We start from the raw sequence: 15383 nt of genomic DNA, 5'->3' as shown, positions 1-15383 counted from the left end.
TAATAAAAAGTTATTCTACCRTAAGATTCCATATCTTTAGCTATGATGTATATGTGCTTTTTAAGAGGTTCTACATTTTTATCTTGATTTTACATACAACAGGTGGCACAAGCTAAGGACACACCACCCCTGGGGAGCTACTAGTTCACCTCTTAGAGCTTCAAGCGCAGACAGGGCCCATGAAAGACACCAACCCCCACATCTCCAAACAGTTTCTCACATAGAACTTGGCTCTCCTGGGATTAACTGRCCATGTCCAGTAACGCTCATCTCCAGGATCCCATCCTTTGGTCAAYCACCGAGTGGCCAGACTTGGCCAACAGCTGCATCCTTGCCTGCCCATGGCTCCTTTCCGCTCCAGGGATGAGGAACAGCAGCCCCATGCCCATCATTTGTCACCTTCTCAGTCCCTTTTGGCTGCTGTGTTGAGAAAAGTTGCACAGCCTGAGCAATTCAGGAGTATTAAAGGAAGAATATAGTTGAACAAGCAAACCTTAAACCTCTCAGTTGAAAGCACGCCTTTTGATTAACGCTGTTATTCCAAAAAAACAGACACACCAATCAAGTACTGAACTGACACAAATGTCTCCTCATAAAATGAGGAAGCAAGGATCTATTGCTTGAAATGATTTTATGTTGTCATATGCAGTATAAACTGAAGATAAATATGTACCCTGTGCTAATAAGAACAAAGAGATCTTCCTACCACTGAAAGGAGCCGTCATCTAAGATTTGGGATTGATTTTGAAGAACACACCTGGGACGAATGATAGCGCTAACATCTGTGGAGACAACTTCCATTTGCCCTGTACCTCAGGTGAAACAGGGAGAACTGGACAGATGAATAAATAACAGTTTCCTCACGCACAAAATTCCCACCATTGAAAATCCCTGTGAAATCATAAAACAGTCATATACTCTCCCAAAATAAGCCATACGTCTTATTTAACCAGCTGACTTCAAAAACTCTTCAAAAAGCTAAACATGTTTGTTATACTTAGGATAAAACTTGATAGATTTAATTAAATGGGACAATAATCTGAACCAGAAACTTTATTCTAAATTATTTACTCTCTTTGAAGGACAGAATCTGTCAAACCTTTTTTCCCTTCTTTGAGGAACAAAATAAAGGCTTGGGGTCAGATACCTTTACTCAAATATTATTAGTGCTGAGTTTATCTGCAGAAGAAAAACAAAATCTCAAACAAGTGAACARAATATTTTAACAGATTTTTGAATGTAAAAATATGTTATTAGGTAACTAATAGCTTCTTTCCTTTAATGTATTTAATAAAGATATTAATGCATTAAGCTTTGGGCATTTTTTAAATGAATTCAATTATCATCAGGAAATAGATGATGTATTTGAATGAAGACCTGCAGTATRTCAAGTGTTCTCCCTTTTTCTTCCGGCACAAGAAATCCATCTCCAAGGATTTATCCACGGAAGAAGAACTAAATGGATAAATTCCAACATATTAAACAGACTTTCTACTCTGCCTCAAGGAGCAATTCACCTTACAGAAAGTTGAAAAACAAAAGCTCTTGGGAAAAATAAGCATGGGGCTTGATAATTTTTACCATAATTCTTCTGGGGTTGATATTTGAATGATCTTAATTTTTAAACACTGTGGTCCATTATAATGACATTAATGGATACTTCCCTTTGTGTGAATTTAGCCTTCAAATACAATGACTCAGAGGCTTCTAAGACTTGCTCCTTGGGAATAAATGCTGTCTTTTGGTTAAGGTGAAACTCCTGATTCTTACTTCTATTTTATTATTTTTTATTAGCCATCTAAATCCTGTGAACTGAGGCTCCACAGAGCCCCTTTATGCTCTGTGCATCTTCCTGCATATGACTGCAGATCACCCCAGAGACCAAGCTAGAAGCAAAGCCAGGTCTTCTGAAATGCAGTCCAGGAGCTATACTTCTGTGTCCGYTAATTATAATTTCAATACTTCATATAAATTAACCCACATTTTAGCATGGTGAATCACCTTATTCTGCTTTCCTATAGGACCAAAGCATACGCATACGGTGTGAGCCTAGATCCCTGCCCGACGTTTAGATCCCGCCGGCYGACGTGAAGCCAATCTGACAGTGGAGTAGAGGTCTCCGAGGTGCTATAAAAGGCTCATGAAACAGGCAGCTGTGTGGAGGCGAGAAACCCAATAAACACCCTGATAGAGGCAAAGCTGCAGCATGAGACCAGGCCTTATTACAGCAGCAGAGCACTCGCATTAGGGAAAGCTCTTAGAGATGCTCTGGCCACAGGAAGAGCTTAAATCCTCCTCACCACCCAGGTGGGCCAAGGGGAAACAGATCGGTAGGAGTGAAGGCCACCGAGGGGTTTGTTTGCAGGCAAGCACGGACACTGAGAGCGGGCAGCAGTGGTGGCTCCGGTGGTCTCACCTCCAGGCCAGCTCTCCCCGGCACGCATCCCTGTGCCAAGCTCTGCCATGCCACAATCCATCCTCCCGCGTATGCAAAGGGATGGCCACGCCATTCCGTGCTTGAAAGGCTTCACCGAACTCCTCATTCGTCACAATCATCTTCAGCTGCCTTCTTGGCCCTCACCCATACGCTGGCCGTGCTCGATGTTGCATGTTGCTCCATTCTCGTCTCATTTACTCYTCTTCTCTTGGCTCTTCAGGGACGCTTCACCTGCACCCTACAACAGTATCGGGCTGCTCACCTCATACATCTCCGCTCTTAGGACTGTCTTGCAAAACTTGCATCTCCTACCCCTCTAACTCATTGGATCCTGAAATGAGATCTTGCTTTGAAATTGCTGCCTTGCCTACTTAACCACATTAGTGACATGCACACAACATAATACTGCATTGGCCCTAAAACAACTTTTCTGGCATATCCCTAAAGGAATTCCAAGCCACAAAATGAAGATCACCCACACAGCCAAGCCTCACTTGTTTTAAAATCAATTCTATTGCCAAACGTCTAGAAGAAATGCAGTTTTTGGTTCAGAAAATGATTTGCACTCTTGTTTATAATTTGTTGCAGAAAGAGCTTTCCGGATCTGCTGGTGCCACCACGGGTGACCCCAGCCCGGGTTGCAGGCGGGCTGCAGCACCTCGGGAGTCTCCTCACCCCTCTCTGAGCACCCCAAGGACCTGCCGAGGCTCCGTGGCCCAGGGGCCTGTGCTGTGGAGCAGCCATGGCTCTAAGAGCGGGTGGCTTCGTCAGCTGCGTGGTGAAGGATGGGAGGTACTTCAGGGTGGTTTTCAGGTGCACCAAATGCTGCTGCTTTTGCTTGCAGAGCACCAAGAGTGAGTGAGGCTTAATACCAGGGTATCTTTAAAAGCTCGTTTTGGATAAAATAATCCAAACTCCCCACACAAGCCTAGCACAAAGAGGCATAACTTCATGCCCACAGGCACAAAACCAAATCCTTCTGCCTGAATTTTCCATGGCCTTTTCCTCCTAGAATTGAGCTACCTGAGCTAAGCAATGGCATGTTACAGGTAGGATAGCCTAGGTTTAATATCTCAGAATATACCCTGAAGCATCACGCCATGGAATGACAATTTCCCATCTCGCTACTTGGCAGAGTATAATATGCAAGCATAACATTTCTAARTCTGAAAAACGCTGCTTAAGCTTACCTGATAATTTAGAGCCATATAACACTTAGCATTTATATACAGGGTAGTTAATGCACTTGATTTTCAAGTAAGGATTACAAAACCCTCCAAAGCTACCTGCAGTATACATATTTTTGATAAGTAAGCTGTAAAAGCTATGGGGTATCCCAGATACAATCACATGTTTCTATGAGAAAGCAAGGTTTACCACTCCTGACCTTGCACCACCTGCACAGCCCACCTGCAGCTTTGCCACTCAGCACCCTCAGGACCCGAGCAGACATTCCTGAGCTCGGTTTGCTCAGGTACTGCTCTCGGCAGCAGCTCCTGACAGAACAACACGGGTCCTACCCTGTATCTAAACCTCATCCTTCCCCCCCCAGACCACGTCTCTAAACTCTCCCCCTTACCTGTCCTATTCTCCAGTTACACATTCAACCTGAAAAATCCCTACACCCCACTTTGCTTCCCCTCCTCACAACCCCTCCAAGCATAGGGCACACAGCACTGCCCTACTCCTGAACCCTGCAGTCAGTTGTGGACACCAGGGGCAGCCAGCATCCATACATGGGCAGAGGGGACAGCCGGGAGGCTGCGTGTGACACCAAGGTGCCACCCRCCAACAGGAGTCCATGGGCGACCCYCTGCTAGAAACGCTCCCCTGTTCTACCAGGGAAGGTGCACGAGGGCTCGGCGGGTGCGTGCAGAGGCGCTGGCTCCAGCTGCAGCAGCAGGTCCATGGAGAGGCTCGTGGCTCCCCTCTGGCAAGGGCATCATGCAGGCAAGAGCTGCTGCTCCTGCTCCAGGCACTGCTTTGGAAAGGGACCCTGGCTGCATCCTGGCATGCTCGGCCTCGGGGCGCTCTGCACACACTCATGTGCACACACACATGGGCTTCCTGCACTCACAGCAACCCCTGCTGCCTTGTTTCACACCCAAAAGCTTCAACACATTCACATTTCCTCTAACAACTTTCTGGGAGGCAGASACACAAGCCGTGGTCTCTAAGCACTGATGAAGCAGACAGACATGTCCATCATCACCACTAATTATACAAGACTCATTACCACTATATGGGTAGGGAAGAATAGGACCTGCTCTTCAGCCAGTTCCTACAATCTCTCCTAATCTCAATATGGACAAAATATTCTGAATCTGCTAATAGAAATGGTCACGCATACAGAGTCTCTACATACATACAAAAACATGTATGTTTGTAGTAGTCACATGCACATTGAAAGACAAAGCAGGTCTTTAATCGTCATGATGCATGATAGTTAACAAACCCACAGCAATATACTCTGGGTTGTCCTTTAAMTGAGAGTTATTCTAATTAAAAACAGTTATATATCTGAATGGAGAAGGTAAATTGATGAATAGTCCCTAAATGACCATGCTGAAGAAAGGAAAAACTACTTTTAAGACTGATAGCAAAAAAATAACTTTGACTTTCCCAAACAGTTAAGCAAGTTATTCCAGACAGCTGTCTCAATTAGTGCAATCTTACAGAAAATGCAAGTAACATCTGTAAAGAATAAAACTACTGTCATTCAACATTTTTACTTTCCCTTCTGTTAGGGGACTACCTCATATTTGGAGTAGTTACTGTTTAAATCCAAACAGACCATTTAGGAACAGAGCTATTACGCAAATATCTGTTCTGTATTCTTCCTAAAAGCAAAGCTGGGTTAGTCTGGACAAGACCTGATGCACAAAACAGGTTCTTTTATTTTATTTTTTGAGCAGGGAAGCAACATCACAAATGACGCAAAGACAGCAATGACAAAAGATTACCTTCTTAAAAAACAGACACTCAAAAATACAAACCCRTAACAACCTGCTATGGGCTAGTGTTTGTGTTGCAATCATTTCTTTAAATATTTGTATCCTTTTTAGATATTTTTACTTGCAAGTCATTGCAGTGATATTAGGAGTGCGTCAGTGAAAGTAACATAAAGATGTACTTGCAGGAGCAAGTTTGTGCAGCAATACCTCTATGCGCAGATTTGTAACACAGACATCAGCTTCTATTTACATGAGTTATAGGAAATTACTTATCTGAAATGCCTGAGTAAGATCCAAGATCCCAAACAACTGAAGCTAACTGCACCTTGCCTTCAAGAATTTAATAACCTTAAAACACCAAACGAGGATATTGCATGCCTGGCATTGTAATGCTATTCTCCGGATACCTGGCTTGTGTTGGAAGAAAAGATCGTGCCTAACAACCAATGCAATCTGAGGCAATATTTAAAGATTAGATTATCCTTCACTGCAAATAGCTCAAGCAGTTTACTACCACGTTGCTTTACTCTTATTTTGCCTCCTTTTACTACAAAAAATGCTGAATATTCAGTTTAGATTTACCAGCAGCTTTTTATTTAGGACTAAAAACATTTACCTAACACATTCTTCGCAAGCACAGTGAAGAAAATTCAGCCATCTGTCTCCACATTACAATAACAGTTACGGAAGAGGAGATTATTCTATAGAGCACGAAAYGTAGTGATAGGAATTGTTATATTTTAAGCACCGCCGCACTCGCATCAGTTCAGTTCATCAGAACATTGCACAACAATGTCCTGCAGCAGCAGTGATTTATAAGGAAATGCAAGACATTTTAAAGGTATTAAACGCAGCATTCTAATCAGGGTGCCCGTCCACGCTCTGAACTGAGCAAAACCATCCGTGCTCCTGCTTTCTCATCTCCAGCACTTCCCTACTTCTAAATTCCCCCCGAAAGGGCTGGCAGGGGCTCGCTGGGACGCGGCGCGTGCTTACCTGGGAAGCCCCCCTGCACCATGGCTGTGCCAGGCGCCCCTCAGGGCGTCCGCGTGGCCGGCGAAGCCGCGGYGCCGCGCGCAGCTCTGATCCTCATCGCACGCAGCCTCGCTCGCCTCTCTCTTCTCACGACCTTGGGCCTGTTTTTCCCCTCCGATTTCTCCTCTCCTTAAGGGCAGACTGTCAGTTTGCCTCCCGAGATGCCATCAATTACAGGAATTTCAGGCAGCCTGGTGGCGGGCGAGCGCTGCCTGCCCGAGCGCGGCACATCCCGGGCTCCCCCGGGTCACCCTGGATGCTCCGCGCGTGCCGGGCTGGCACTGCTCCGCTCGAGTGCCAGCCCCATCCCCGAGCACCACTCACCTCCGGCTGCCTCCCTGCCACTTGCAGCCAGCACCACGCCGCGCACCCACAGCGTGGCACTGCTCAAGARCCATTTTTTATCCAGGCATCGTCTCCACGCAGGCTACGGGGTTATCAAGGAACCGCTCGCGGCTCTAAAGGACTCCAGCGGACGCGCTGGTTTGCGCCGCTGCAGGGCTCGCGGCTCCCCAACGCCGGCGCACGCTCCTGCATTATTTTTGCACGCCAGAAAACAAAGAAAAGCAGCTGCCTTCGCAAGGACGAGTCAAACTTCATCGCGACTTGTATTTTGCTGCCACTCTSAATGAGCAGCATTAGTTTTATTGCAGGGAGTGCTGAACTGAAGCGCTGAAGAGTGTCAAACCCCCTTATTTAGTAATTAAAAAACAAAGATAACAGCGCTCTCTACATTTATAAGTGTACTCAGTAATTTGGGGAAGTCCTTACCAATTCTCTGTTCCAAATGCTGCATTTAGAGCAACCCAAAATATTCTGTTATTTTGTTAATACCATTAATTTGTTCATTTTTAAAGTTCATTGTCCTTTCTTTAGAATGTATATCACAGCACACACATAGCCATCTGTTCAGTGCATTATGTACAAGCACACAGTTAAAAAAAATCCAAGTCCCAGCTGTAATTTTACTATTAAAAATTCATCAAGAATCTAATTTCCTTCTGCATCGGAGGAGAACTGTACACGTGATTTGCAAACACAGAGTAAAAAAGCCCTCAATAATAAAACTCCAAAAAATTCCCAAACTGCAATACCAATGGCAATTTATCCTCACGCAGTACAACAGCTTGCAAGGCTGCCCAAAGTGTATAGTCCTTCTGAGGCTTTTATTAGGACTGGCTACAAAAMCTACATATTTTAGCTAATTATGACTCAGAATAAGAATGAGAAAAGAAGATTAGCAGTATAGAGTCATATTAAATACAGATTAACCTAGAGCTAAAAAAATGAAAATCACTGCTCTATTTGTCTAATCCTGGCTTTTGCACCATCTTTGAAAACGCACCCAACTGAAAGCACACACAGTGATTTAAATTTTGTTAAATATTATGTTAACTATGGCAATAATTATTTTTCCAACATTTTATGAAGCCTGAGGCTTTTTCCTGGCCACATCTTACTCCCTGAACATCTTCACTATTTGCTGTTGATTGCAGTGACATCTATTGGAGAGGCAGCGTTTGGCTACATGAGCCACCTCACCTGAAYCCTAATTTTGAATGTTTAGGGKTTTTTTTTKTTTGTTTCGTTTTGTCTTGTTTTTTTCCCCTCTGTTTTAGCACAGCTTTACATAAAAAGACAAACTCAATTCTTGGGAGCTATGCTGATTTACCAATGTTTTTGGTTTTATTTAGTTATATCCTTTTCAGCAATTCTGGCATTTTTCCAAAGTGACAGCAGTAGYTTTGGCATCTTAGCTCACAACAGCMCTTGAGGCTTCCCGAGGTCACGTCTTTGCACAGCAGATGCACTTGACCATACTTGCAGGGTCTCAGACAAGCTCTCTTTGGGGTTTTTAGGGGGTTCTTTGGAAATGAAAAATAACCCCATCTCATGTGCATATGGCCAACCACCTTCTACCCTAGCGTGGGTCTGTCCCAACCAAGGTGTACAAGTTATACCCACATCCCCTTCACTCTAAGTAAAGGGAAGCATCAGAGATCCAAAAATCTMCAGTTCTGGTAGCAGAAGCCATCATTCCTCAGGAAGCACTTGAAGAAGCTAAATCACTAAACTTTCTTGCTGCTGCATTAATGTCTACATGGTCTAGAGACCAAAAAGGGGAGGAAGACTATGATACAGCTAAAAATCCCAGCAGATGGGAATTCTGAGCACAGCAGCATCTACTCCATTATCTTAGCCACCTTGSACTAATAGTTTTCTATTACCTATTTTTACTATCTTAAACTTATTTGAAATGAAGCAGATCAACTAGTATTTCAGCTAGACAAAGAGATTTTAGTAAAAAAAATCTAACATTTGTTACAACTATGGATTCCAAGGTTTTCAAATAGCTTWCATCTTAATTTTCTTATAATGTTTTTAAGGTCTTTCCCATCTAACTTATTGTCCTCAACTCAACTGAAAAAGTACATCTAAATTGCATTGTTACTAATGCCCAGAGGAAAACTTATGAAACACTTAATTACCAACCATGCTACCCATCCATTTCCTCTGCTTCTTTTCATTACTAATCCCTTAGAATAATAAGCCCCATCGAGATGCACATTAGTCTATTAGCAGATTCTTAGAGCATACCTATGTCCATCCACTACTATAGAAAACCCCACTGGTACCTATAGATGTGCCTGCAGCACAGCCACCTGCAAGGGCTAATAGCTCCCTGTACACTCTCCCCTTTACTTCTTTGCTTTGACTGAAATAATTCTCTTCAAAACCTCATGTTTAGAAAGTTTGGAAAAGCTAAATAATGTCTACATGCAGAAAGTGACCTCCACAAAAACAGCCTCCACCACAGACAGTTCCCACTATGGGAGAATGGACCCCAAACCACAACTCTAATTCTTCACGACTTTAGGATTTGGATCTTTTTGCAGCACACTGAAGAGGCATTAAGTTAATATGGCAGACAACGAGTTAAACAAGTGAGGAAGGAAACAAATCCTGCCTTTCTCTAGAAATCCAGGCAGGCTGGTCTTTCTCCTCCAGTCCTACCTGTACCATTACCATTTTCCTCACATGCTGCTGTTTTACAAAACTATTTTTAACAGCAAACTGAAAGCCTCTACAACAGCACAGTCAGAGTAAAGAAATAAGCAGAACACCCAGGGTCCAACACAGATGAASATTTTGACAGGATCACTACAAGAAGAATTAACACAAGAGGAAATTCTGTCTTCAGCTTACCCCCAATGTCCAGCAAAAAAACCTCAAGAACTTCAAATACAGAAAGTAACTTTGGAGGCAGTGATCGCAAATGGTTCAAATTAGGCTGAAATAAAGAAGACTGAAGCTAAGAACCTTACTTTCAAGGAGACATTTGAAAAAAATGCTAAAATTTCATAGTAAAGTCAGACTTGAGGAATTAAAGCCCTGGAACATAGAGATTTCCTGGAATTTCTCCAAAACCAAGAACTGTGTAGCAGTTCTACCTCCAGCAAGGGCTCACCCTCTTTGGGTGAGCAACCACCTCTGAAATAAAAGGCAGAATATCTACAAGAACTGACCGTTTGTTACAACGGGCCAGCAGAGAAAGCTGCTGTTTCAGTGGTGGAAAAACATACAAATAAAAGGGAGCACTGCCAAAAGGTAAGTGGATTTAGATCCCACAGGGGAAATTACCAAAAGGTTATTCAGCCCCTTAAAGGGGGGAACAGACAAAACAGGGAGAGACTTTTACGTAGTGGGATAAAAAGGATATAAACAATTTTCAATATAGCAGAAAATCTCACAGATCGCTCAGCTTCTGCTTTCAATATGGGGACCAATGAAGAACATCGAGACAGAGTAGGGTGACTGCAAGGGACTCCCATGGAGGGAACGATAAGCAAAGACGTGAAAAAACTCAGGTCAAGTGGAACAAGGAAATTATTTCTGGAATAGGAGACAAATCAATGAATGAAACTGCAGCTGCAGTAGTAAGAGGGATAAAAAAGGAAAAAGAAGAAAAATCCATCAGGATGAAAAGCCGAGGACACTGAGCAGAAGGCACTGATTTAACAGCTCGTTCACCTCAAAATGCCACCAAGTCCTTTCACGCTCTGGGCACACGGACAGGAGGTGAAGGGAACAGAGCACAGACTATGACAAAGATCTACCCAGTGGACTTTATTTTTTTGATCTTTCATATAAGAAAGACACAATAAATCTAATCTACCTGCTGTCAGTGAAGCTTATCAAATTAAGTTCACAGAAATAATACGGTGTTGGAATTCCTGATGGAAAAGACTTTCTTTACAAAGAAAGATACTCTCTAAAAATTCCTTTCAGAGTTACCCAGCTGCTTAATATCCTTTTAAGCACAGGCCCAGCGTTTCTAACACAGCTTTTACTTCAAGGGTTGAGGCACAAACTTAGTTTAGAGTTCCTTAGGCTGCTTTTTKTAAGGAAAAAGAGTGAGGCAGGGGGCAGAGAAAGTGGCACATCTTGCTTTTGGAAGATTCATGGAAGCAATGTTATAACAGTCAGTATAAAGGACAGAGACAACAGGATTAGTGCACTCGCTGCTGCCCACTCTGGCTGAATTGATCAATGTAATATCAGAAGTAGCTTTACTTTCAGCTATCAGTCTCAGCTGAGGAATGGAACGGAATTCCTAATTCCATTAGGAATTGCAAAACAGCTAAAACATGACCAAGTGCATCAACGGTAAGTTATTCCTGTGCAAAATGTCTAACAAGCACTTGAACTGAGGCACATACTAATCAGATAACTTGAGAATCATACAATATATCAAATATATCCCTTAACTGGGAATTACAGCTTTCTTCATTAACAATAGCCTGAAAACAACTTCTTACAACTGGTGTTTTACCAGTAGAACTGGTTTAAAATTAGTTACATTCGTTTTAAAATGCTCAGTTTGGCTCAAACACTATGCCCCAAGGAAGACACCAAAATATTCAAGTGCCTAAGATGCAGTCTCCAAGCAGATGAGACCACAAGTTAAGGGGAAGTTCTGGAAAAAATTCTCCAGGTATTTCAAGAATTAGTAGCTTTTCACAAGCACAAGCAGACTCAAGCAGGCTGTTCCTGCACTTCCATTACCCTTTCTGTGAGAAAAACCTTCCAGGATCCATCTTCTCTCCACTTAAAATACCCTAGGAGTGACCAACCAACCAACCTCATTAACCATCTCAGCTTCAATGACTTGTCACTGCCAATATCAGGAGCAAAGCCAGCAAGAGCAGGCAGAAGAGCTTGCTCACCTGGAGGCCTCAAACTGGGAACTTTCGCTTTAAGTGGATTATTTCACAAAATAATTTAGGAATTCTACCTGTGATTTTAATATTCTTCAATATTTTATTGGAAGGATAATAATATTCCATTACCCAAAGTTTGAATTAACAAAATAGTATACTAGAATCTAAATTATGCTGCTGAAAGCTCTTAAGCTGATATTGCTTCCTATTTAGGTGCTTATTCTTCCACAAAGTACCAATCACTACGAATCACTCAAAATCAGACTGTCGCAGAACTTATCCCTTGAAAGGTACTACCAAAAAATTTATTTAAATAATAATGCAGCCTTTTTTTTTTTTTTTTTTTTAATGAGAATGTTTGTTTGAAGTGTCTTAATATGAAACTGCAGACTCTGGTAGAAAAGACACTAAGGCTTCTTTGGACAAAGTCTACACAATCATTGCTAGTGCCAGGGTAAAGTAACACTGCTGATGCCTCTGCTAACAGGTCCTCCCGGTTCTACTTTGAGTTTCTTGGACTGACGTTAAATGGAACCCTTTCTGCATCAGCTCAGAAGAGAAAAGCTAGCCAAGCCTGACTGGGAAAAGAAGGCCATCTAAATTATAAACGAGTAGCCACTGGTAGGATCAAGCATGTGGACTATCTCTTATTGCCATGCTGGGCACTATGTCYATAAAACAAGCCCAAAAGGGCAGGTACGTTTTTCACATAACCCAGTCGTGCTCCRTAAGTACCATGTAACTTAATAAATATCGCACTACTTACTCTCTGCACAAGCTTCCTCCTCCTCATCCACATTAGCTTCCTCCGAGTGCCATCTTTCGAGTGCTCTGTACGGAGGGGGCAGCTTCATTGGAGGTGGAGCCCCATATTTTCTCTAATGGATTCAGAGGAAAACAGTTACATGCTTTGCATACTCCATACAGAAAAATAAAATCTATTTTTCCTTCTGTCCTAAAGTATCTATGTGTGTATTTACACAAGGCATAATTACATCTGCAGTGCAGACTTTTATGCAACACAGAAAAAGCGACTCTGCATATAGAAATACTACAGTATATTCATATTCTCTTATTAACAGCATTTCTGCATCATTGTAAACAGATAAGCATGAACATGAATCAAGGTTTAAAAATACTAATTTTTAACGCACTTCTCATTAGAAACTTTGAAGATTTCAATATTTCAAGCAATATTAGGTAATTTTGATATTAAAGTCAGCAAATCCTTTAAGCAAAACTGAAACTCAAGCTTCTTGCAGTTTCTACAGGCATATTTGCATATAACGTGTCATCGGCATTTTGGTTCAAATGTAAAAATGAACTTGAAGTAGAACTTGTATGAAAAGTCTATTACCTCACATAAATACAGGCAGCTCGTATAGCGATGCATATAGCGACGTATATTGGGCARGAAGAGCCAGCTCCGAAGCTAATGAAAACAGGAGCTCGTTTGTCCAAGCCACTGTTTTTATAGCTCGGGGTAACTGGATCATACCCTCGTTGCCTACATGATTTCACTAAATTGCTCGGCYGTCTCCCACACGGCCCCGCCACTAATGGCAGGATGCACTTTAGGGAGGGAGCTGCAAGTGCAACACACCATTAGGGCAGCCCCAATGCCTCCAGTGAATTTCTTCCTCCAATTCTGGGAATTAGGATTCCACATCCAAACATCAAACCTGGAATACGKTTTTCTGCCATGTATGAGGAAAGCTGTGTAAATCTGTACGACATGGAAAGCTGCGCCTAAATTTGTATGGAATATCCTAAGCAGCAAATTGTAATGCACRCTACGCACAAAATTGAGATGTGATTTACATCATCCTGCCCATTTAACAATTACAACAGGGAAGCGCTGCTCTGAAGACAGCATAACAGTAATAAATCAGAAGCATTTTAGCCAATCTGCAGTAACAGCACTTAATAAGAGCACTTTGAGACACGACAGCTATTTCCCCAAAGCCTGCAGCATACTCGGAGCCTCTGCACGTCTTGMACGAAGACCTGAGCACAATCCAGAAGGTTCAAGTCAGCATCACTAAATTCYTTGGAATTCAAAGCCTAAATGTTGRTCTTTTGGTTATAGTAAAACCTCTTGCATTTGTTAGAAAGTCTGAGGGAAGCTGTACAAGATGCCTAGGACAGACTTCTCTCACCTGCTAAAAATCCTGGTGATGAATCCGCTCTGGTTTTGGGGTAGCACTGAGCTAAGTCTGCAAAACCTTGGGACTGACTCTCAGACTTGCCATTTCCCTCCAGCATCTTTACTGGCCTAAGAAAAATCATTTTATCTCCCCATGTGCTAAGTCTTGTAAGAATCATCCTAAAACTCTGCCCACAGACAGGAGCCAACCAGAACGTAATTGTATTGATTTCAGGGCGCTCAGAATCCACTTGATAAGAGAAAAGCTTTAAAAAAAATGACTACACTATATAAAAACTTTAACCATTTCTAGATTACACATTCAATTAGAGTTACACATAAAAACAGTCATGCTGGCAAAGTCCCACTCTGGCAGAAACACTAAAAACTGCGTTTCTTTTCTATCAGATGTCTGATGTCTACGAAAACAAAGTGCTTACCAAGGGGGAAAAATAAATAAAAGTCTGACATGTGCACACTCTTCCTCATTACCCAGAATTACTTCTCAAAGGTTTATGTCCAAAAGTTATACACTTTTTTTATAAGCTGTTCTTTCCTTTGATTTTTATGGGAGGCACCATGCTACCACTGTTTCCAAAGAGAGGTCATCAGTGGAAGAAACGGATTTATAGAATCATTATTCTCCTTGAACTCAATATTGTGAAGTATCTTGCTGCTTTTTAAGCCTAARTTATTCTGACTTGCATGCTGATAGCCATGCTGCAAAATAATATCTAGTTCACAAGATATTATTTTACATTTCAAAGATATTATTTTACATTTGTTTATACAAATGAGTTCAAGTGATTGTTTTAAACAAACGGATCGAGAGGGGGATAAACACACACCAAAAAAAGAGCAAAAAAATGCAGTATTGAAAAGATAATTCATCATATAGGAAGATGCAGATTTTCCAATTGAATATGGCTGCTTTCAAGCCCCACTCTTTTGTGGCACTTTGAAGACTGGACTCGAAATATCAGTGACTTCCCATRGGGATGCAGGCTAGTAATCCACTAATAGCAATTCTTTCTAACTCAGAGCTGCCCCTACTGTAGCACAGTATGACTGCTTTGTGAAGTAATGCTCAAAGGGAAAAAGGAGCTACATATTTCCGCACTGAAGCTCTTCAATATTCCACCCACTAGTTTACAGCACCAGTAGATGAAAACRGTTTGCAAAAGATTAAGCTCACTCTTTAACCTCCTAACACTATGGGACGCAACATGCTGGAGTCCTGGAGATTAAAGGCAGTACATTGCAAGTGGATGAGCGCTTTTTAGATTAGAAATATAGATAACAAAACCAAGAAAAGGGGATTGTAACTGCTTCATTATAGCTATTATCCACTGGCATAAAAGCATGACTTCAACACCTTTCTTGATTTTTTGGAATAACTGCACCTCATGGTTTCTGAAGCTGACAGGAGCTGAAAGGAGGCTTACAGAAACTTTCTGAAGCCAGAGGGCCTTCTGAGTCTGCCAAAAAATACCAGAGAACTGAGTGAGCTCGAACAAAGTGTTTATCACGTTCATAGCTGGCATTTTAAACTGCTCTGGACAAAAGTTCTTGCCCACGCTAGTTGTGTC

General features: G+C 42.1%; 1 protein-coding gene across 2 annotated transcripts in view; it reads right to left on the bottom strand.

The window, feature by feature from the left end:
- The window catches only part of PATJ (PATJ, crumbs cell polarity complex component), a 136609-nt gene that overhangs the window by 58555 nt on the left and 62671 nt on the right, over positions 1-15383 (bottom strand). For both annotated transcript variants that reach the window (XM_026040711.1, XM_026040712.1), the window contains exon 26: positions 12415-12526. In XM_026040711.1, the coding sequence (XP_025896496.1) occupies positions 12415-12526 (112 nt within the window). The remainder of the gene's footprint in view (positions 1-12414; positions 12527-15383) is intronic.

This window comes from Nothoprocta perdicaria, unplaced genomic scaffold (genome assembly GCF_003342845.1).
Source record: "Nothoprocta perdicaria isolate Ctin4 unplaced genomic scaffold, notPer1 scaffold_262, whole genome shotgun sequence".
Taxonomy (NCBI): Eukaryota; Metazoa; Chordata; class Aves; order Tinamiformes; family Tinamidae; genus Nothoprocta; species Nothoprocta perdicaria.
The sequence above is the reverse complement of the archived record's forward strand: the minus strand, read 5'-3'. Positions and strand labels throughout refer to the sequence as shown.